The 24,560-nt window shown below is 45.5% G+C and overlaps 1 protein-coding gene across 1 annotated transcript; it reads left to right on the top strand.

The window, feature by feature from the left end:
- The first annotated feature begins 294 nt into the window (after positions 1-294).
- Positions 295-24,323, top strand: JPH4 (junctophilin 4). The gene is made up of 6 exons (XM_089481015.1): positions 295-1,031; positions 1,977-3,784; positions 5,024-5,813; positions 13,325-13,443; positions 14,698-15,320; positions 21,461-24,323. Exons 2-6 carry the CDS (start codon positions 3,406-3,408, stop codon positions 21,539-21,541), a joined length of 1,992 nt encoding a protein of 663 aa, XP_089337141.1. The 5' UTR covers positions 295-1,031; positions 1,977-3,405; the 3' UTR covers positions 21,542-24,323.
- Positions 24,324-24,560: the final 237 nt, after the last annotated feature.

The following is a 24,560-nucleotide window of genomic DNA, read 5'->3' as shown; positions in this document are numbered from 1 at the left end:
TCCATATTTCTTCAGGGTCTTCCTCTGCACACACTCGCTTCCAAGGCTAGCTCCATCTGGATCTTTATTTTCTTCCTTCTCCCCATTCCCTTCTTGCTTTCCACTTGAGCATAGTTGATTTTTCTCTTCTCATCTAACAGTTTATCTCCTCTTTGGGAGGTGGGGGGGGGGGGTGAACATAATCAGATCTGTGTCTTTTTCCAGTCTCATTTCACCCCCTTCCACTCCATCCCTGGCAAGTAGCTTTATTATATATATATATATAAATATGTATTATTTATTTCTCTAAATCTTGCAATATTTAATTATTCCTCCATTTTGTGGGGAGGGAGGTCCACAGCCTTCCTTCTTTTTTCGGTAAGGGTTTTCCCCCACCCACCCACGCAGATCTCTGGCTTTGGATGTGCTCCTTCTGTGATATTTTCCTGCTGATCCATGCTCAATTGTATCGCCACCTGAGGTCTCTTGTATCCTACCATTTCCATTATTTCTGATTTCTTCCCCACCATCACCACCTTTTCTTTCTCATATTGCATTTCATCTTCCAGCTGACACTGTTCAGTCCTCTTAGCTCCTGGATTTCCACTTGGACTCCTTCCTCCTTCTCTCCCCATGCACATCTAGGTTTCATGCAATTCCCACCTGATTTCCCCATTTGAAATCTTCCTCTCTTCCCTTGCCTTTGGCTAGGCATTCCCTCACCCCACCCCACCAGTACCTTCTTTTTCTTCACCCCACCCCTCATGCTGACACATTTCAGCCTTTCCTCTTTGCTCTCCATCCTCCTTCTCATTCTGTTCCCAGTGGCTATTTGTTTTTTTGCTACTACAGTACTACACAAACCCATCTCAAGCTTCCTACCCTGGGTTGTGTTTTTCCTCCCCAGCACAACCAGTGGAATTCCCAACTGAGATTTCTCCCCGTTTATGCGCTCGCTCGAGGCTTGGGTGTGTCTGTTATCTTACCCTGCTTTTCTAGAAGCGTGTGCCTCGTTTTTATTTTCCTCTGCTGGTTCAAGAATAGAACACATGGTAAGTGTGGAGAATCATTCTTGGCTGTGCTATATATTGTCTCTGCATATCTACGGTATACCGCTTTTAATGTCTGCATGCAGCTGTCATGAAATAAATGAGACCCATTCTTTGCCTTCCACATCATGTTCAGAGTGCTGTGTTTATCCCCCAAACCTCCTCAAGATGTTCTTTTTCCTATTTTCCTTTTGCATTTTTGTAGACGTTTTATAGTCGGGGGTTGATAATTGTGCATTTGTATATTTCAAGGGGAGGGTCTGTTTTTCTTACCCTATTTTGTAGACCCCTTTTCTGTTGATGGGAATCAAGAGAGTGGTGCATGTGTGTGTTTGTCTCTGCAGGTTATTAAATGGTTCTGGGCGAAAGTGGTCAGCTAATAAGGAGTGCAGGGGTGCGTGTGGCACACCGTTCCCGTTGGTGTGTGTGCTTGTGCGTGCTTTGCTGACTTAGCATGCCTTATTGCTTCCTTGTGTGTATTGCATTATAGATTTCGGCGCCCCACTTTCTGACCCCCTTCAAGCTCTGTTTGAGCATCTGTGTGTCCATTCTTTGTGTGTCTGTGTGGATGCGTTGCATGCATCTATTTCTGTATTGCTGCCATTCTGCTTCTGCAGGGAATATGTTCTTTGCAGCTTTGGGTGGGCTTTCTGATCCTTGTTTACAAAAATATTCATACCTTGTATATGATTGACTGATTGATTGTGTGTACGTGTGTGTGTGTGTGGGGGGTCCATGGTGCATGCCTGCATTTACTTGTGTGAGAGAAGCCATTTGTGATTCTCTAGCCTTTCCTGTATTAGGTTTCAATACCAAGCACTGAACCAATTCAGTGTATTGATGTCTGCATTCTGAAAGACGCCTTCTTAAGATTGCCTGCCTCTCAGACTCTGTCCCTTCTTTAAAAGTTCAGTTGCATTCGCCTAATCCATGTGTCTCTTGGTGCAGGTTATTCCCTACTTCTTTGTACCATGAGGTCTTCTTCAGCAGCTCTGCTGCCTCTCCTCCACCCTTTGAAGAAGCTGCCCAGTTTTTGCGAACACCCAGCTATCCTCTGAACTGCCCCCGCTCCTGGTGAGCCCATGTGGGCATTAGTAGGAAAAAGACCAGAAGCCAGAAGGTTGACTGTTACTACCAATGCCTGAAGCCAGAACATTACAGACCCTCCATTCACTTGTGGCCTGACACCACTGAGACCAGCTGGAAAGAACAAAGCAGAGGGCCTCTGGACAATAACCAACCAACCACTGCCCCTTTCTGGAATGCTGCAACTAGGGGAACACCACACCACTGCCTATGAGTGCCCAGGATGATCTGTGTAAATAAGACGCTAAGGAGTTGTCCTCTGACCAGTCTGCAATTCAAGACCACCATATGCCTGTAAACCAAAGGCCTCTGGGCCTTCTTATGCCCGTAACCACAAAGAGTAATTTACAGTCCTCTGTCTAACCAGCGACATCAACTGTGGAATGCTGTCTGAATCTCCAAAAGCAGCCAACTGACTGCTTACCTCTAGGAACGCTGTCCTCTGATAACAAGGGACCTCTAGGAACTCTGGAATGTTTGGTGCTGGCCAGGGAAATCCTAGCTTTCCTCTTGGTTTAGAGCCCTTAAAAGACTGCCGTCAAAGAACAACCTGAAATGCTATTAGCTTCAACACACACCTGTACACAGAAATTCAGGCCTTTCTGGATAACCTGTAGCCAGCCAGCTCCCAAAGGATTGCAGACTACTAGCTAGAAAAAGCTAGCTAGTCCTTATGTACTTGCTAGTCTTGTGCATACCTACACCTGGAGATCTCTTGAGATACTAGTATTATGCTGGTAGCCAGAAAGCCCCAACCATTGTACTGAATTGTCCCTGTAGGCAGAAACTTCAAAGCCTCTGCTCTCCTGGAACTACCAATGACACAAGGGATTGTTCAGAGACAATCAGAGGTTTCTGAGATTTTCCAACATCTGTAACATGAGGAGTGTGCATTTAAGCTTAGGTATAGCTCTATTACATATCCAGAAACATTAGGTGTTGGCCCTGGAGCGTATCTCAAATTTCTGTTTCGGCAAACAGAAGTGCAGTGAATCCAGAGACGTTCAAGACATCTAGAGACGCTTCGGTTTGTTTGCAGGTCCTTACGTGTGTGCAACCAAGAAAACCCAGACCTTGGTCTAGCCGTAGTGTTAGAGCTGTGGGTGGAGACCTCAGGACCAAGGAAAGAGGAACATTGCCAGATGTCTGGCTCTGAGGAAAGAGATTTGAGGGGCTGAATTTGGTCCGGGGAGCAGCGCCATGTAGAGGCGCCCCAGAAGGGGGAGCGGAGATGCACGCAGGGACTCGTGGGTAACTGGAGCCCGATTGACCGGGGAGCAACGTTACATGAATGTCCAACGGAGGCAGGTTCGAGTTTGACGATGGCGGCTGCTATGTGGGTGACTGGGAGGAGGGCCGGGCACACGGCTACGGTGTCTGCACAGGCCCCGGAGCCCAGGGGGAATACAGTGGGCGCTGGAGCCGTGGCTTTGAGTCCCTGGGCGTCTACACCTGGCCCAGCGGGAACACCTACCAAGGCCACTGGAATCAAGGCAAGCGCAGCGGACTGGGAGTGGAACGCAAGAGCAAGTGGAGCTACAAGGGGGAGTGGAGCCACGGGCTGAAGGGGCGTTCGGGTGTCTGGGAAAGCCATTCCGGAGTCATCTATGAAGGCATGTGGCGTGATGGCCTGCAGGATGGATATGGCATGGAGACATACGCTGACGGAGGTGAGAAGCCTGTTCAGGGCATGAAGGAGCAGGTTCTGTTCCTGCCATCTAACTTTTCCTGTCACCAGGTATACCACTAAGTCCCATTCTCCATTAACCATCCTTCCATCAGTTTCTTAGTTTGGTATGTTGCTCACATGGCTGACTGCTTGCTTCTGAACTTTCCCACATCTCTCTATCACATTTTCTTCCCATCTGTCTGTCTTCCAGTGCTGAGAAGTAGGGTTGTGCAATGTAGTTCTCAACCTTCCATCCTTAGTTCCCAGATGTCATAGCCAACATGGCTAATGATCAGGAATTTGGGGAATTGCAGACACCCAACATCTGGAGGATGAAAGTTTGAGATTTGATAGTATAGTAAATAATTAGCTTGATTTTATCTAGGCTAGAAGGGTCCAAAGTGTTGCTCTCCAGGTGTCATTGGACTACAACTTCCAGCAGCCTTCACCAAATGCTAGATTGGCTAGGGCTCTTGGGAACTGTAGTCCAACAAAATCTGGAAGGCTGCACTTTGCTCATCCATGAACTAAGGCTGGCAGGTTTTGAACATATGGCTTGCCTGCTCTCAACAAAGCCTACTGTTTTACATGAGAATAAAATCAGCTAACCTCATAAGCTCATTACGAAGTATTCAATTGAAAAATTCATGACATTGATCTTCAGAGTTTTGTTTTGATTTGTTTTTTCAGCTTTCTCTTCCTCTAAAGCAGGAGGGGGTCCTATGTCGGTAGAAAGACAGCATATAAAATAAAATCTTAAAGAAAATAAAAAGTGGAGACACTACATAGGAAACTACATGTGCATTGCTGCAATGGATCTGTGACCCCCTTTTAATGCACCTAAAACAGGTGGGGAAAACAGGCTGCATGCAACTCCTCCATTTTGTGACCCCTGACAGTTCCCCAAAGCTTCCACCCATATTACAGTAATTTTGTTTCCAGGCTCACTTGAGGATGATTTTGTTCCCCTAAACAGACTCAAAAGAAAGAAAACAACCTGCTAATTCAGCAGTTTTGCTATCCCAGCCCCTCCTCTGACTTTTTTCCCAACCAAAAACTGGTCCTATTGGAAATCGGAAGTTCTTTGCACCTAGTAGGCCTGAGAAACTATTCTTCTGGACCTACTTTTCACCTCCCTTTTTGGGTCACCCCCCCCCCTTTCAGTTTCTGTTCCAGTGTCTCCCATATCCTTCCCTATTTATCTTGGTTAACTGGTTCGGTTTCCCCCTCTGCTTTGCAGGTACCTACCAGGGCCAATGGCAGTCTGGAAAGCGCCACGGCTACGGCGTCCGCCAAAGCGTCCCTTACCGTCAAGCTGCCCTGGTGCGTTCCCCACGCCGGACCTCTCTGGAATCGCTCCCCAGTGAGATTGACCCAAATGGCCCTTCTCTGCCCCTGCCTCCTCCCCCCATGGCCCCTCCACCACTCCCTGGGGACAGCCCAGCTTCGGGATCCAGGGGTGGTTTTGTTTTGGCCTTTCCTGGTGACCCAGACTTCCCCAAGGGAGCTAAGAAGAAAACCGGGGGCTTCTTTCGCCGTTCCCTCCTGCTCAGTGGACTGAGGGTGCGGAGGGCTGAATCCAAGGCCTCCCTGGGGAGCAAGCGAGGGTCCCTCAAGAGCGAGGCAGGGGTAAGTTCAGCTGGAAGCGAGGCCACCACGCTCAGCTATGCTGAAACAGAGCCCCCTGAGCTGCCTTCAACATTGACCATTGAGGGCTCATCCACCGAGGTCTACGCTGGAGAATGGCGGGCTGACCGACGCAGCGGCTACGGCGTGAGTCGCCGCTCCAATGGCCTGAGGTACGAGGGCGAGTGGCTGGGTAATCGGCGGCACGGCTACGGGCGGACCACCTACCCCGATGGCTCCAAAGAAGAGGGGAAGTACAAGCTCAACCGGTTGGTGAGCGGGAAAGTGAAGAACTTGATTCCCCTTCGCCGGAGCAAGGTCAAGGAGAAAGTCGACCGGGCCGTGGAAGTGGCCAGGAGAGCGGTCAGCATGGCCCGACAGAAGCAGGAGTTGGCTATCACCAGGTGAGGCTCTTGGGCATTAAAAGGACAGGGCAAAAGTTGTTACAGATATGCATATGTAGGGGGCTGTTTAGTTTTGGAGAGAGGTGGAGCAAAGGGTTGGGGTGTGTATGTGTGTTGTGTGACTTCAAGTAATTTCTGACTTATGGTGACCCTGACATGGGGTTTTCTTGGCAAGATTTGGATACTCCTGAGGCTGAGAGAGTGTGACTTGCCCAAGGTCACCCAATGGGTTTCATGGCCAAGCTTGGAATTGAACCCTGGTCTCCAGAGTCATAGTCCAACATTCAAACCACTGCACCATGCTGGCTCTGGTTGGGGTTTGGAAACAAGCAATGCAGAAGTCCAACCAGAAAAGTCATTCCTGGGTCTCTTTCACACGACATGATTACAATAGTTTAACAAATTTGTTTTAAAAAATAAGTCCTCCAAGTAATTAAAAAGAAAACACATAGTGATAATGCGGTAGAGGTTGGGTCTCTCTTATCCAAAAAGGATGAGACCAAGAGTGTTTTGGATATCATAGTTTTCAGATTTTGGGAAATTTGCATAAACAATGAGATAACATGGGGATGGGACCCCGGAGTCTAAACGTGATTTTCATTTATGTTTAGTGCATACCTTATACACATAGCCGGTAGGTTATTTTGTACAGAATATTTTTAATAATTATGTGCATGAAACAAAGTTTGTGGACCTTGAACCATCAGAAAGCAAAGGTGTCACTATCTCAGCCACCCATATGGAAGATTTTGGATTTTGGAATATTTTGGATTTTGCCATTCCAGATAAGGAAGACTCAACCATCCCTATTTCAAAGTACTATAAAGGCTTACGGTAAATGTCAGTCCGAATACCAATATGAAATTGCAGACATCAATACAATTACAGCACTTTGATATCACTTTAACTGCCATGGCTGCATGCTACAGATGTCTGGGATTTGTAGTTTGGTCAACCACTAGAGCTCTCTGGTAGGGAAATGCTAGATATCCCAAGGAACCACAGATCCCAGTATTCCATAGGCTGGAACAATGGCAGTTCAAGTGGTATCAAAGGAGTATAAATTGTATCGTGAGAAAGAGACGTTGATCTCAAGAGATACAATGTGAGAAGGATAACTTACGATGGGTTCAAGTTCTAGAAAGGTTGGACAGTATCCAGCCATGGGAACGTGAAAGTTTGTGAGAAAGCAGAGAAGGGAGGTTATTAGAGCACATTAATATATGCAAGAGCATGCAAATTTTATTATGGTTCATTGCTTGGCGTTGGTGTTGAACTTTGGGCAGAGGTAACATTGGAGAAAGATGAATCAATATATTGAGGGATGGGGGAGGGTTGATTATGATCATGCCAATGCATACCTAGGATAACAACACAAGGTTTGTGTGTTTGAACTAGGACCACTATTAAATTAAGATTTGCCTGGGATTTGATTTGTTCTTCCAGATTCATTTTGGAGCCTTGCATTTGCTATTTTGCAATAAACAGCTCCAGATGCTGCCATGTCTGTGGTTTTCTTCTGAAAGTGTAGACCTTTCCACTCCCTAGATTTGGATTTAATTAAACCTGTCTTCACATTAAAGCCCTTTCCACTTCCTGACTTAACAGGAGTATTTCCATCCTGTTTGGGGTAAAAAATTGTAACTGTATGGTCTATACGAGAAGCTGTGTGTTATGAATGATGTTTTGCTCATGATAATAATCTTTCCCCTTATCAGACACAGGCATCCATTTTGAAATGGATTGGGGTGATCCTTAACGTGATCACCATCCCAAACAGACCTTTTAAAACTCATCTCACTGAGCCTCCCAAATGGAAAATTCACTATGAAGACAAGCCGTCTCCTGTGTGTGCAGAGTCTCTTGGATTTCCCCCCATTTTTATTTGGGACTGGAATTGGATTAAGAGTGCCAGGCCCACATAGATCAAAAACCAGACATTGGCTCCAGCCATGAAGACAGAGACGTGGCGGATCTTCTTGTAGATGTGCTTGGCTTGGGCTGGCTTCTTTTCCTGGCTGTTGATCACTTCATATTTATTTATTTATTATTTTATTTGCCCATTTATATCCTTCCCATTTGTTTCCTCTTCCCCTCCTTCTGCTTTCACTCTCCTTCCCTCTCCACTTTTCTGTTGTGTCTTCTGAATTTTCTCTCCTTTTCTCAGCCTTCTTTTCCATCTCACACTTTTCTCTCTCACATCTTCTCTTCCTCACCTTCACTTTTTGCCGTCCATTTGTTTATCAGACATGGGGTGCATCCACACTGTGGAAATAATGCTATTTTACACCACTATTACTGCTGTGGCCCCATCTTACACAGTCCTGGGATTTGTACTCCTTGGCAGAGAAGGCTACAGGCCTTGTAAAACTACAAATCCCGCAGTTCCATAGGATGGAGCTACAGCACTTAAAGTGGTATCAAATTGCATTATTTCTATCACAGAGATGCACCCATGGTGCAGAGAGATGGAAGAAAAGTGAAAGAGCGAGGGAATTATTATTATTATTATTTTAAATTACAGCTCCCAGAATCACCAGTCAAGCTTCCACTCCACCTTCATTGTATCTCTGGCTGCATCCGCACTGCAGAAATGACTCAGACTGACACCACTTTAACTGCCTATACTCAATGCTGTGGAATTCTGGGAACTGCAACTTGCTGGCTTACAGATTGTAAACCGCTTAGAGAGTCTGGAGTTCACTATTAAGTGGTGTAGAAATGTAAATACTATTGTTATTGTTGTGACACCAGAGCTCCCTTATGCAGAAGGCTAAATGTCTCACCAAACTACAATTCCCAGAATTCCATAGCATGGAGCAATTAAAGTGATGTCAAACTGGATTATTTCTGGCAGTGCGGATGCAACATTTGCATAATTTATATACACATCTGTATTTGAATAGAGAGACTAGGAGGACAGTGAAATGAACTAATTGGCATTGATGGGTGGAGCCTTTGGAAAGTTGTAATGCAAAGAAAGTAACTTTCACAATCTCTGGGCTCTGTGTGTGTGTGTGTGTGTGTGTGTGTGTGTTGAAAGGGGATGAAAAAGGAAGGGAGGGCCCTGAGGAATATCCTTTATTGTGTGTGTTGTTTACTATACATTTGTACACGAGAGAGAGCACTCAGGAACAGGTAGGGGTGTGTTTGTGTGTCTGTGTACCTTTTTGTGTTGCAAGGGAGAGCAGGGAAGTTGGTCCCACCAAGGCCAAGTCCCTGTTTGTAGGCTGCCTGGTCTCCTAGGCAACTGGGCAATGGCAAGGTGATTGGCTAGTGGCTGCTATGGCAACAGCCGAGCAGCAGCATCCTTTAGGCATGGACCAAAACTGAGATGGGATGAGATGGGGTCTGGAGGGAGTTGGGCAGGGATGACCATGGAGGTGTAGCCCATATTTGCCCATGGGGGGACAATGTAAGGGATGCTGTCCGAGGGAAGGGGGCTCTTAGGGAAGCCGACGTGGGTTGGTGAGGGAATTAGCTTAGAGGTCTGGAAACAGAAGGGACTAGACTGCCAAGCAGGAGGGGGGCATGTTGAATTGTTATGTTGCACATAAACAGACCAAGGTGTAGGTGGACTGGAGGTTGCTGCGTGGGTGCTGAGAAGCACAAGGTGGTGTGAGGATGGGCTGCACAGAGAGGAGGGCGCTGTGTGGGAGGATGCAGGCAGCAAAGCGCCCCCAGGATGGGAACTGCCAGTTGCGGCCACATTAAAATATGACAGCAAAATTCATGTTTGTTTTGAATGTCTCAATAAAACAGCCTGGGAAATGTACCAGGGATGTGTGGTTCTGTTAAAAAATAAAATATAAGTAAATTTTGTTAAAGTCGCAGGTGTACAATGCCAACACCTGAAGGCCTTCATGGGAAATAAAGTCCACTGATGCCAATTAAATTTCATTTTCAAGGGTTACAAAGGCCAGAGTCTCTCAGGAAGTGTCAGGGGCTAAAGTGTACCTGCCCCATTCTTGTAGCTTCAGATATTTAATGTGAGTGCAATATTTAATATGTGTGGAATTTAATATGAGTGAAATACTATTTTTCTTGAAAGCCATCGACCATTGCAATACACACCGGTTAATAAAAACAAATGAAAGAATAAAACAACTTAATACAAAGTGTATCTGAGAAAGCCCACTATAAATATAGATATGTGAACTGATGGACAAGATCCTGAGGAGGAGGAGGAGGTGTGTCACACTTTATGACAGTAATGAAATAATACATTTGAAAACATTCTTCTTCCACAAAGGCCTGCTTTCTTGCCCCAAAAAGTGGCATTTAAAATATTTATTAATGTAAGTGTGTCATTGGTAGAAAGGTGGGATATAAATCAGATCAATAAGTACATAAATGAAGTAAAAGAGGATAAAATGACAAAACCTAGCCAATGACATTAGCTGTAAAAACTGGGCAACCAGATATCTATGTATTTTTTACAATAAACCAGGGGATGAGTACAAAAAAGGAATTCAATTATTGGGTTTTTTAAAATAAAAAGATGAAAGATAGCAAACTATCCTGAGTCAGAACCAAATTACAGAACTTGGATTAACCTCCCAGAATCCATGGCTGGGGATTCTGGGAGCTGGAACCTTTCTAAGTTTTGCTTTTGAGGGGCAGGGTATTAAAGAATTTAGGTTCTTCCAGTGGTACTGTACTTAGCTGGGACAGGACATTCTCCCATCTAATCTGAGACAGTGGGAGCACATGGTTATGGGGCTCTCTCCAAATAGCTTACAAGGCAGATAATACCACCCAGAAGTAAGTAGACCCAATATATATATAGGGCTGTATTTTCTGTATTGATATAATTGCCTCTACAGAACGGCTTGTACCACAGGTAACACACACTACAATAAATGTGCATGGTTGCTATGTTGTATGCCATGGGAATTTACCTCTCAGATTAGGCCTGCACAGCTGCCCAAAAAGAAGTGACAGAACAGATAGTTTTTTTAAAGTTGGCAAACTGGATTCGGCATAAGTTCGGCACCTTGACATCTCTATCAAATAAATTTGTAGCAAATCTCTATCAAGGAAAACGCAGACAGCAGTTAAGAACAACAGCCAAAAAAAAGTATGAAAACCAGTGCCACAGTCTCCCATGGGGTAACAGAACAGCACAGGAGCATTATTAGAGCTAATATGTTCTTAAAGGTGGCAAATTGTTTAATATTAGTGTTTAAACAAATGCGTTTCTGAGCCCAGCTAAAGTTGAGGAGAGAAGGGACACTGATGGCTCTCGCCAGGAAAGGCTTCACCCCCAGATTTGGTACCACCAACAAACAGGTCCTGAATTTCACACTGGCTGTTAAAAACCTTGAATTGTGACAAAGTGGTGGAAAATATAGTGGCTTGAGTCAATCTTGAGATGCAGGCAAGTAGACATTGTCATACTGGTTTATTTTTATTATTAAAAATATCTGTTCTCCTTTTCAAAATACCGTAATTCCCAGCCAGGACAGTTTATATGGAAAAGATATCAGAGAACATAGTTTTTGAAGATCTTATTCTAGATATTCTAGGTTCTAGATTGTTCTAGGTTGTTTTGTTGTTGACCAAATGCCTTTTTCACACATTGGATAGATAGGTGTGTTTGATGGATTGTCCCCACCAGGCTTGCTCCTAATCTTGACTTGCAAAGTGTGTGTACATACAAATGTGTTTGTGTGCTTTGGGACCCTGTGTTTTGTGGCTTTCTCTACAGAGGCCATTTTTGTGTATACAGTATATTGTGTATGTGTGTGTGCAAGTTCTAGTTAGAGTAGACATGTGCGTGTGTACATTGTGATGTTTGGAGTGAAGGCAGCAAGTATAAATGACCTTTCTGTCACACATACACATGCCTTTGCAGTATATGTGAAAATAAAGAGAAACACATGGTAACCATTTTAATTGGTTTTGTTATAAGAAAAAAACACAACATACACATGTAAGATGTGAGATCAAATACAAAACTAAGAAAACCACTAACCCGACATTCAACTTAAAGGATGTGGAAAGAGTTACCTAAAACTAAATCTATGACAGAACACCATTCTAAAGTCCATTATGAGACTGTGGAGGCATTAATATATCTCTTTATTATGGTTAACAAAATCAATTAATGGAAACCAATCAGTTAATAAAAAAGTGTCTTTATAGGAACACATGGTAAAACTGAAAAGCTGTGCAAGGGTAACACCTGGGTGTTATTAATATCACAGTACAGTACAAATTTAAACCAGTTTGTTCTTGGTTAAATGTTCCCCTGTGAGAATTGCAACTTTATGCAGATGGTGGAAATTTGGTGTTTTTGAAGATCCTACTGCCTTTGTATCCAACTCGAGCCAGTATTTCACTGACAAACTTTAAAAGTTCATTTGATCATAATAAATAAAAAGTAGATCTACATTTCCCTAGGTTGTTTGGTTAGGACTGTGACAATAGAAGAAGTTTAAAACTTGGTTTGACTGTACAGTGTAAGGTGAAGGAAGGAAGGAAGGAAGGAAGGAAGGAAGGAAGGAAGGAAGGAAGGAAGGTGCTCTCAAGTGTTTTCATGCTGCTACATAATATTTTACCTGGTTTTTCATCCTTCCTCCCAATATTTATTTCTTTATTCCTCACCTCTCGGCCCACCAGGTAATGTACAGTAAATAATAACAGGTCTGTGTGTGGCTTCAGTTTATCGGTCAATGTATGGCAATCCTATGAGCTTTGTAGGTCTTTCTTAGGCGAGGAATCCTTAGAGGTGCTTTTGCCAGGTCTCCCAACCAAGTCCTAACCAGGGCTCACCCTGCTTACCTTCCAAGATCCGACAGGATCTGGTGCATTTAGATCTGTAAAAGATTTTACAGAGGTGTAATGTAAAAACAGACTTTAAAAAAAGATATTTAAAGACATGCATACCTAAAACAGCCAGAAAAGATTACCCTGGTTATAAAGACTAAGGGTTATATGAAATAACACAGTCTTCGCTGATTGATAGAAGATTAAGAGGGATGGATCCAGCCTGACTTCCCTTCAGAGGGAGTTCCATTGCAGAAAAATCCCTGCCTGGTGTACACACTGTGGAAATAATGCAGTTTGACACCACTTTAAGTGCTGTAGCTCCATCCTATGGAATCTTGAAATTTGTAATTTTACCAGTTCTTTAGCCTTCTCTGCCAAAGTGTGCCAGTGCCTCATAAAACTAAACAGCCCAGAATTCTGTAGGACGGAGCCACGGCACTTAAAGTGGTGTCAAACTGCGTTACTTCTACAGTGTAGATGCACCCCTAGCCTCCATTGTGGCAGGATGTGCCATAAGGCCTCCATTGAAAATTTCAAATTATGGTCAGGCCCACATGGATCCTTTTCGATAACCTGAAAGTTATCCAATATGGAGAGACAACACCGAAGCTGACTTTTTCTGTTGTTCAGTAATAATTTCAATCTAATCGTGAGAAACGCCTTGCTTCGTCCTCCTTTCCTGAACGTCATGAAATGGACTTTCTTCTGGCTCTCCTAACGTCTCCTTTCCCTTACAGGGCTGCAGATGCTCGTCTGAAGGCCGCCGCGGCGCTTGGTGCAGCTGAGAAGGCCCTGGAAGCCGGCCGCCTGGCCAAAATTTTGGCCCAAGAACTGCAGCCCATCCTAGCCGAACCAGGTGAGAAGCTTCAGGTGGCTGGGATACCTCAGGAAATACTTGCATCTCTAGGAAATTTGTGGGGTAGTGGGTGCTTTGAGGTTTAAACTTAATGGCCCACATCCACTTCCCAAGGCAGTGCTTGTTTCACGTGGGATGCATTTCTGTGTGGGATCCCTTTTTATTCTGCAGCTTGAGACAAACTGTAGGTTGTTTCTTTACTGACACTCCACCCCAATGTCTTTCTCAGAGCTTGGAAAAGTGACTCTTTTTGGAGACTTCCCAGCATCCCCCAGCCAAGATGGGAGCTGAAGTCCAAAAAGTAATTTTTCTAAGCTCTGACCTTTTTACAGATTCCCTCTTTGTAACCAACCTCCTCCCAGCAATAACACAGTCTATCAGTTAGGTAGAATTGCTTGATACAATATTTAAATAATTTAGAGAAACCGCTACAACACACACATACAAACACACACAGATACATTGAATCTCTACTGCTTTAGAAAGGAGGCATGCCAATTGATCAAGGAGCATAAGCTCCAGTTATTTTTTTTAATTCAGTGCAATCTTTTCCAACCTTCTGCCTTTGATTGTTTTAAAACTTCACCCCCCAAAATCTCCTAGCTAAGGATTCAAGTATTTCCTAATTTTATTCTCAAAGGAAACAAGAAGTAATTTTTCAGTTTTCTCCCTGCTATGAGACAGTCTTCGAAACGGTGAAATTTTCAAAGACTGTTCACAGTTCAGGACTTATTCTGCACAAAATTCAAAGATGGCATTTTTGCACAGAAAACAACACACACACCCAATGCAGTTTTCTGTGCAAAAGAAAAATGTGAAAATTTTGCATAGAATTAAGCCCTGACCTACAAAAAATCTCATCAGTCCAGGATTCTCCTTGTCAGGGTTCCTTAACAAAAATGTTTCCCAAGGGTTAAGAAACCCTGACAAGGAGAACAAACACTTCTTGCTCTCAAATTATTTTTCAAATGAAAATTTCATAATCCCCTAGCCAGGCCCTTTTGCCCTCAAGTGGCTTTTGGACCTCCATTCCCACAATCCCCTAGCTGCCACAACTATGGTGGCTGGGCCTATGGGTGCTGTAATTCAGTCTGTTTGGAAAATAGCAGGTTGGGGGAAGCTTCTTCAATGCTTTCATTAATTCCACATTTGTTCTCTGCATATGTTTCTTTGTGCTTGACATCTTCCTTGAACCCAGGGCATTCCACACCCAGCCTCTTTCCCTCTAACCACTGAACTGCTCTCCTTTTGCAGAGCCACGTGGCCAGTTGGATTCTGAAGGCACGGACACTGACTACCAGGAGTACGACAGCCCCCGGGTCTACGAGAATGGCATCACCCCTTCAGACGTTACCCCAGACCCGAGCCTTCCGCCCAGTTACCCTCCTACGCCACTACAGCCCTGGCGAGGGGACCCTCAACGGACTTGGCCCCCCTTAGAGAATGGGGGTCCCCGCCAGCTCCTCCCGGAGGCCTCCGATCCCGAAGACGAGTGGGGCTGCCGGGGCAGCTTCCCTTCTCGAACACCCGGGTTTGCCCCCGAGGGGTTGTGGGAGAGGGAGGAGGAGCAGGAGCAGCTGGCCAGCTATGGTGTGGAAGAAGAAGACTATGGGAGGGTCCCCCGGCACCCCCAGAATCTGGGCAGTCCCGCCAGCGGCAGCTCCGGCAGCCTCCGAGAGGAGGAGGAAGAAGAGGAGGAGGAAGAGGAAGAAGGGGCGGTTTCTGGACCTTTCCCTGGGGAGACCCAGGTGGAACCAGCAACGGCGGGAGTTCCTGGGGCCCCTGAATTGGAGACGCAGGAACTGCCTGGGAGTGCAGGGCCCTCGGTAGCAGAGAAAGAGGAGGCCTTTGGGGATGTGCGGAGAAGGGAGAGACAGGTAAGCGGGCTGGGGGCACATAAAGGAAGATGGTGCCTCTTGGCAGTGGTGTCCCTGCATTGAGTGTCACCCAGGGTGGCAGCGGGGCTTTCGGGATGGGTCTTCCAGGGGTGGTACATGCTCCCTTTCCCCCTGTGCTCCCCCATCCTTTTCCTGATGGGGAAAAGGGCGACATGGCACGCGGAGGAGCATAGGGAACATGTGGTGGGAGCTCAGAGGGGAGGGCCCAATTGGGTGTCACCCCTCCTTCTGAGGTGTCACCCGGCACGGGCCACACCATCATGCCCCCTTAGTGATGCCACTGCCTGTCGGCCAGGGCCAGTGTCCTTGGGCCAGATGTGGCCTACAAATGTCATGTGGCCTACAGCCCACTAAGTCTCCTCTTGCAATATTTTGCCCCAAAATGTCAAATTGCACAGATACACCCTGAAGGGCATAATTCTTCAAATTCAGGCTATTCCCCTCCCTAAGAAAGATCATCCCTTGTAGAAAAGCAGCGGTAATCATCTGCTCACTTGCCATTTTTTGTTGGGGAAGTGGCTAAAGGTGTTTCGTTGGGCTGGTGGAAAATTGGATGAGGTGGTCCTTGGACCTTCTGAGGCTATCCAGACCTGTTCTAGACTGTATAGGGGTTTGAACATCGGTCAAGATTCTTGCCTGGCAGCCCCATTTTTTTCAAAGCTGGGGTGGAGATCATGTACCCCTCCAGAGGTTTTGGTCTATAATTCCCATGGATGCTACCCACCATGGTACAGGAGTTGTAGAGACTGTATTCAGAACTTGGAAGTAATATGTTACAAATAATGCAATTATCTGTAGCAAGTTACTTTTTCAGGTAAAGAGGGTACAGTGCTACCTCGGGTTACGAATTTAATTCGTTCTGCGGCGCCATTCGTAACCCGATACATTTCGCAACCCGAAAAAGCCGCTGGAAAGCCGCTAGCCGCTAGCCGCGGTTTGAATTTCGCGCCGAAACGCGCCGAAAAGATTTTCGTAACCCGAAAAATAATTCGTAACCCGGAACAGTTTTTTTAAATCTAACTTTTTCGTACCCCGGAAATTTCGTAACGCGGTGAATTCGTATCCCGGGGTACCACTGTATAAGGAAGTCACAGTTCAAAAGTATTTTAATGAGTGGGGCACACAGTTTATTGACTGGTGTACCAGTTTGTTGCTGTAGAGCAGAGTGGGAATCACACACACCCTCCAGATGGTCTTGGACTGCAACTCCCAGCATTCCTCACCTTTGGCAAGGCTGTCTGGAGCTGCTGAGAACTGCAATCCTGCAACATCTGGAAGGATGCTTGATTCCTATCTCTGATTCAGAGCAGCCTTTTCTAATTATTTCAAGCTAATTTTAAATAGCATTATTAGAAGCATTTTGAAGAAGCATTGGATGTTATTGCCTTTCTCTTGTCCATCCTAAGGTCCCCTCCAAGAACTAAGTGAAAGTAACTAGTAATTTAATGTATAGATACAAAAATCCATGGATGCTCAAGTCCCATTCTAGACAGTAGCATAGTAAAATGGTGTCCCTTATATAAAATGGCAAAATCAAGGTTTGCTTTTTTGATTAAAAATATTTTTTCAAGCTGTGGATAGTAGAATCCGTGGATGCAGGATCTGTGGATACGGAGGGCCAACTTTACAAAATAAAACACTATAGTGAATAATGGGAACTAGTTACTTTTAAAAAAAATAATTTTCAAGCTCTGGTTTGAGTCTAAAACATTTGAAGAACCAAAGGATCCCCATCCCTGTTCCTAACCCATTGCACATAGTTCCCTAGTAGAAGAAACTGGGTGAGACAAATATCGGTCCTTGTATACAACGACTTTCTTTCTCCCTTCTGCACAACAGGGAAGAAATTAAATTAGAATCAGAGCTGGGAGAAAAATTGTCTTTTGGACTTTAACTCCCAGACTCCCCCAACCAGCACTGATGTCGTAATCCAAAACAGGATCTTTCCCCAGCTTTGCTTATGGGCTGTAATATGTTTACAGTAGAAGCTGGTAGGAGCCCATGACTCCTGGGTTCTCTTCTCAGGGGGATGAGCCCATGGAGAGCATTGTTTGGGTCTCAGAAGTAATGCTTCTGTTCTGTATTATTGTAAATATACACAAATTACCCATGCACTGTTCCTGGGGTTTCCAGAGAGGGTTTTCACTTTTCAGTAATTGCAAAAGCTGCTGGCAAACAGAGAGCTGTCAATGGGTACTGCTTTGCCCTAGAAATGTATGGTGTGCAAAAAATCTAGCTAACTGGATTTTCTGCCTTTCACACACCTCTTAAAATCACTGTTCAAAGGTGACAGGACAGTTTGAGGAGTCTGCAGTAAAACAAAGGGATAGATAATCTTTGGCTCTCCAGATGTTTTGGACTACAACTTCCACAATCCATGATCAAGAGCCATGTTGTGTGTGGCAGATCTGAATAGTAGCTCTTTGGCTCTGGAAAGCCAAAGGACAATAAGCCCCATAGTAGAAAGTGTGTTAAGACTTCCAGTGCTTTGAAAAATTATTTTTCTTAGACTAGTTAAGGGATTCTGGGAATTGCCGTTCCAAATAAATGCAAGGGGATTGGCAATGACCATTAAGCAAAATCCAAAATTCAAGATCCCCATTGGTGATAGCTTTGTTACGCCAAAGAGAAGGTGCTATATATATGACTCTGGAAACCAGGGTTCGAAGCCCTGCTCATCCGTGAAAACCCATTAGGTGACCTTGGGCAAGTCACACTCTCTCAGCCCCAGAGGCAAAGCAAACTCCCATTGAACACATCTTGCCAAGAAAAACCTGTAATAGGGTTGCATTAGGGTTGCCATAAATTGGAAATGACTTGAAGGCACACAACAACAACAACCATAAACTCTGTACCATTCCCTGATGAAGAAGTCAGTGTTTTCCAAAAGCTAGCAATTCTTTTTTTTTAATGCACCTTCTGGTTGGCTTAATAAAGGAATCACCAATGTGTAAAGTTGGCCCTCCATATTCACTGATTTTTTTATCCATGGATTCAAGTGTTCATGGATTGTAAATATTCCAAAATGTATAAATTCCAAAAAAGCAAACCTTGATTTTGCCATTTTATATAAGGGACACCATTTTACTATGCCATTGCATTTAATGGGACCTGAGCATCCACGGATTTTGATATCCATGAATGGTCCTGGAACCAAACCTCAGCAAGCACCAAGGGCCCACTGTATTTCAGAGTTTGGATTTTTTTTCCAAATATACACTCACACTCACATATATACACCTATTTCTAGCTCTGCAGTTCACCTAAAACAGGTTGCTGCCACCACCCTATCAATATTTCGCCCCCCTCCATCCAGATTCCAGTCCCTCTCAGTTCGACTCCATCTTGTGCTGCTGGAAAGCCTGGAAAACAACCCCAGCCTATATATATATTGCTGTTCAGACACCACCCCACCCCATCCCACCCCCCAAAAAACCCAACAACAACTAAATGCAGGGATTCTCAAATTTCAGTGCAGAAAGCATCCCCAAATGGGAGACCTGTCCAGAGAGGAATAAACTGGGGCAGTGGAACTTGACTGCTCAGCTCCTTGCATCTCTTGAGAGAAGGTGCCCCAAAAGTCCCACTGTTCTATGGAGACCCAAGGAGAATTTTCCAGCCTTGTCAGTTTTTAAACATGACAGTGTAGTGGGACCTGTGGCCTCAAATGATCATCCAAATGAATATCACAATATCCCTGTTCATCTAAATGAATAACACAATATCCTGTTCCCGAGAGCACAGCTCCTAGTTCGGGGACCAAGCTCCCCTCGAAATAATGGGATGGGGAGAGAACCCCCAAATTGGCTCTATTCAAACACCTCCAGCTCCAGTCTAGTATGGTGCCCCTTCCAACCAGGATAAGGGATATGGTCTAGGCATCCTGTTCCACTGTATCCCATTAGACCAGCCCCATTTTCCTAAACGCTGGTGCTACGGCACCCATTATCCCTGTGGCACACAATGAATGGGGATGAGCAGAGTTGTAGTCCAACCCTACCGGACATCTCCACCTCTCCTGAAAACTGGGGGAAGGCAGAATCCATTTTCTGGTCTGAAAACCAAAGTCCTGCCCCATCTCTGACCCACAGGATCTTAGTTCCCTTCTTTAAATGTTGGCATCACCTTTAAAGCCCCACTGCCCTAGAGAACTAAGCTGTGGGCTGCCAGTACTGACCCCCCCCCTCCATTTGCTTTTTCTATTCACTGAGCTGCATATTGAGTAGTACTCCTCCTCTTTCCATTTCTCCAAACCTAGAAGCTACGCTGCAAAAGAGAGGTAGGAGGGCCCAGAGGGGGGAGCCTAGCAACCAGGCTCCGATGGGGATTGGCTGGCATCCTTCCTCCCGTCTCATAGCAACCAGCATCCCTCGCTCAGCAACAGCCTCCTCCTCCTTGTGGTCCCTCCTTCCCTACTGCAGCATCTCGCAGGCCCCGCCTTTCCCCAGCACCGCAGTGGGGGATGATGGGAGTCACTGTCAGCCAGGACTGCAGGTCATAAATAATCCAAAGGTCCTGGTTGGAACAGCCAAGTGGCAGTCTGAGAGCCACGTCTCCTGGGCTGTCTCCCTTTTTCAGAGGGCTGAGTAGGAGAGTGCATGTCGGGCATCTGGGGGAATCAAATGTCTTGGATCTTAACCCCTGAGTGCTAGCTGGCAAAAGCCATGCTCTTGGCAAAACACTGATTTGGAGATGCAGCACCATCCCTATGGGGATTGGGGTTATCTTGACATGCGCCATGCATTACTGGGACTCCACCCTGCTTTCTGTTCAGTGGCAGAGTGGCATTGCTTACCCGTAAGTAACCAGCAGTGCAAATGATAGGCTTTTGAAGAAGAACAGTACACATGCTCCAGGAGCAGGGCAAGGAGGCAGAGGGACAAAAGCATTTTCCTGGAGGTTTTCTGCAAAAAGGATCAATTTAACTCCTCCTGTCTTCCAGCTTAATGCAGAGGAAGGCAAACATGAGTAAAGAGGGTTCATAACATAGCCAAAAAATGCATCTATGCTGCAGAATTAATACAGGTTGAACCCATTTGAACTTCCAAGGGACAGTGCACTACAACCCCGGGAGCTGTAGTTTTGTGAGATATTTGGCTGGTACCATGACAAACTACCAGCCCCAGGATTCCATAGGAAGGAGCCATGACAGTTTGAGTGGTATCAGACTGCATTATTTCTGCACTGTGGCAGCAGCCAAAGACCCTTCTAGCTGGACTGGCCCAGGGTTCACCTAATGCTGCCTTCTTCAAAATGGGCCTGTGGTTGTGTTGTGCTACCTCATCCATCATCCCCAGCCAGCACAGCCATTGGCAGCCAGTCCGGATGGAGGATTCAGCAAGATGCGGAGGGGTGGTGGAGGTCTTTAAACAGAGGCTGGATGGCCATCTGTCAGGGATGCGTTGATTGAGAGTTCCTGCATGGCAGGGGTTGGACTGGATGGCCCTTGTGGTTTCTTCCAACTCTATGATTCAATTATTCTAAGCAAGGAGAAGAAACCTTATCCAGCCACACCAAAAAAATTCCAAGATTCCACTTTCTTCATCCACATCACGTTCATCCTTCTAAGCAGGTGAATGGAAAACCTTCTCCCAAATGATGCCAAGATTCCAGTTTCTTCCTCCCTCTCATGCTTTGTCTTGTAAGCACACAAATGGGTGCGGTAGACTCTCCTCCTTTGGAGGTTTTTAAACAGAGGCTGGATGGTCTCTGCCAACTCTATTATTCTGTGATTGAGAAGTCCCCCACCGCAGCTTTTAAGAGTGAAAACAGGGCGCCTGGCTATATCCACATGGCTAGGTGCTCCTTTTTGAAATCAGAGGCCACAGTGGGGGCCTTCCAAGAAGACACAATGGCTGCAGCTGGTAAGCGATGCGCAGGGCGATGTGGTGTGCCCTCTCTTGCCATGCTAAGGCCCCTATGGGCTGGGATCGGACTGGGACAGCTGGATCAGCATCCAGTTTACCCAGTCCCATCCTGGAGCTATTAGCCTGCATGGTCTTTACAGGACGGTGCAAGGCAGGGGAAACACGGTCCTTTTGGCCTGTATGTACTGCACCTACTCTCTGTGTCCTGACTCATACATTCTTACGTGTTTCTTTCTCTCTTTCTTTTTGCAGGGAGCCCATCCTTTGGTCGTTGCTGCTGTCTTGTTGGTTGATGTGAGTCTGGCCTACCTGTTCTCGCTTCTCCTCACTTGAGATGGGTGGGGGCAGGGGGCACTTTGGACCCTCTCTCCTTCCCTCCCCTCGACGACGGCGACGGTTTGGTAACAGACTCTTCTCCATCCTCCTGCCTTTCGACCTGCCCTCCTTTCTCTTTTTCACATATCTTTTACCCACCCGCCTCCCTTGCTGCCTCCTAACCCCTTTGACCCTTTCTAGATTGTTTACATACGAAGGGCTCTCTTTCTACTGGAGATTTTTCTGTTTTTTCTTGCTGTCTCTCCAAAACTATGACCACATCCTCCTCCACCTGTCTCGCCTTTTCCCCGTCTTTTCATCCAGCCCCATCCATCTTTCTTAACCCACATTTTGCAACTGGGGCAATTTTTACAAAATCTGTCTGTCTTATACTTTTGGGAGAGAATCATCATACGACTTAGACTGAGCTCTAGTAGGGATGTGTTAGAGCCTCAACAGGTGTTAAAGTGTTGACAGGGGGCATTGACTGCTACGGAGTCCTGATCCGCCTGCCTACCATGAATTTCCACATCAGTCTATCCTTGTTTCTTAGTCTTTTCCCCTCTGTGTTTCAACCTTAGGAGGTTTATTGGGTTGAGGAGAAAGAAATCATCCAAGCTCTCCTCCATTCCTGTACAGTGGCCCCTCCACATTTTCTGTGGTTTAGGGGTGAAGGACCCTCGTGAATGTGGAGAAACTGCAAATAGAGAACACTGTTCTTTTTACCTGGGAGAACACCTCTCTAGGGCCCTTATCACACGCACAAAATTTGAAGTTATCCCAGGGTCAATGTGAAGGCAGGGGCAATCATGGGGTTTCAAGATTGTTTATCACACAACACCAAACACAATCAGGAGCCATCTTAAACACAACCAGGAGTCATTCCAGGGTCATTCCAGGGATAGGTAAATTCGGGGGAAAAGAGGATTTACCTAACCTTGGAATGACCCTGGAATGACCCCCAATTGTGTTTAAGATGGCTCCTGATTGAAACCCCATGATTGCTCCTGCATTGCCTTCACATTGACCTTGGGATAACTTCAAATTTTGCTCGTGTAATAAGGGCCTAGGAATCCCCAGGTCCTCCAGTGCAACTCTATGGTCAACATCTACCAGAGGTTGATCATAGAATCCTGCTGAAGGACCTACAAATGCCTAGAGAAGTGATTTCTCTAGGAACTACAGTGCGCCCTTGGTTTATGTGGAGGATCCGTTCTGGATTCCCCCCCCCCACATAAAACAAAAACCGCATATGCAAGTAATGGGGCTTGTGCTCACGGTGGTGTGTGGCGCCAGTGGCGTGTGCACGCCATGGGCACACATGCCATTGTTTCTTCCAGCGCACAGCGCCGGAAGAAGCAGCATATAATGCGCCCGCATATGACGTGGGCACACTGTACTAGGTTTTTCAGCACAACTCTATGGTCAACTTCTGGAAGAGTTGTGCTGGAGGACCTAGAGATTCCTAGAGAGCATATTAATCAAATCTGTAAAAGTCAAAGCTGCAAATGTGGAGGGCCAACTGTACACACAAACATGCATTTGTCTACCAGTCTCCTTCCAAGATGCTCTCCTGAACTTCTGAAATGTAGAGAAAAGGTTTGAGCAGAAGAGCAGCTGAGCAAATTTGCAAAATTTGGGGAGCATTCAAGGGAATGGTTCTGTCTTGTTCTTTCTCTCTGTTCTTTCTTTCTTTCCTTTCCATATTCATGTTTCTCTCTCTCTCTCTCTCTCTCTCTCTCTCTCTCTCTCTCTCTGCCTCCTCCTTTTCCCGAGGGAACCGGAACCTTCTTTTCAAACAAAAAACAAACAAACAAACAAAAGAAGAAAGAAAAAAAAGAGTTAACTTTTTATTTACGCTTTTATAAACATTTTTCTCGCAGCGTTTGAATAATAAAAATACACTATAAACTAAACGAGAGGGTGAAAGGGAGATTCCTTTTGCTTGGGAGAAGGGGGGATTTCACAAAGAGGACTGTGGAATTCCCCAAAATAGGAAGTCCAGATGCAGAAAAAAATGGGGTGTTTGCTACAGGACCAAACTGGGAAATGCCTCTTCAGGCGGCAGAATTGTGTCCGGGCCAAAGGTAGGATGCCCTGCTATATCTGTATATGGCTAGGGATATATGGCACTTTCTTGGGATGCCCACCAAAACCATCAAGCTAGAGAAGGATCCCAAAGTATTGAATTAAGCACCTTAATGCTGGAAAAGTGGAAATTCCAGCATTAGGAGAGAAAAGGGGACAGAGGGTGTCCCACTTCTAAGAAGGTTTGAAGAAGGATGTACCTGTCAGTGGAAACAAATAAAGGAGATAACTTGCCTTCTAGAGGGTAAAAGAGTTGACCCCTATGGGGGAAAAAAACCAAGAGAAGTTGTGCCTTTGGAAAGGAAAAGTGCAATAGGAGAGATCTTGAAATAGGGGGGCAACAAGTGGAAATCCCACCTTTTTCAGGGTACTCAGAGTGCAATACAGGAAGTCCTACCTTCCAGATGGCAAGGAGAGGCATTTTAAGGGCAAAAGAAGCTAAAAAGAGGGCTTTAAAGGAACAGGGCTTTGTGGCCCCTGATCTATCCTTTCATTTTTGTGGGTGACTGGGAACCAGAGAGGAGAACTGATAAAGAGACAGGATGACGGTGGAGGTCCTCTAATATATGCTGGGGTGTCCTCCACAAGGAATCTCCCGCTCAGCCCCTCCCTGGATCCTGCATGAGGAAGTGACTGATCCTTTGCTGTGTGCTGTGTATACTGAGAATGTCTGTATAGCTGACAAAAACAGGAGAACAAAAAAAAATAACAACCCTTCCCTACGGTTTTATACCGCCTGCTCCTTTCCAGTGCTTTGCTCCGGCCTTGATCCGAAGAATTCCCCTCCTGTCCCCCTCTTCTTCCTGGTTTGCCTTTTTGATTGGATATTTCTTATTTCGTGTCTTTGGGATTGAAAAAAACAAACCATTAAATAAGTCTTGCAGGAAAAAAAATAATTTAATAAAAATATATTAATAAAAACGTTTGAAAACGAGTGTTTTATTTGCGG

Source organism: Sceloporus occidentalis, unplaced genomic scaffold, assembly GCF_023333645.1.
Source record: "Sceloporus occidentalis isolate IW3139 unplaced genomic scaffold, rSceOcc1.0.p SCAF_14, whole genome shotgun sequence".
Taxonomy (NCBI): domain Eukaryota; kingdom Metazoa; phylum Chordata; class Lepidosauria; order Squamata; family Phrynosomatidae; genus Sceloporus; species Sceloporus occidentalis.
Note: the sequence above shows the minus strand (reverse complement) of the source record. Positions and strands in the feature narration are given on the sequence as shown.

Bases quoted from the DNA above. Each gene is read 5' to 3' on its own strand.
- JPH4 (XM_089481015.1), top strand. From the start codon at position 3,406: ATGTCCAACGGAGGCAGGTTCGAGTTTGACGATGGCGGCTGCTATGTG. The intron at 5,814-13,324 runs GTGAGGCTCTTG...TTTCCCTTACAG, and splicing joins CAGGAGTTGGCTATCACCAG to GGCTGCAGATGCTCGTCTGA. The intron at 13,444-14,697 runs GTGAGAAGCTTC...CTCCTTTTGCAG, and splicing joins GCCCATCCTAGCCGAACCAG to AGCCACGTGGCCAGTTGGAT.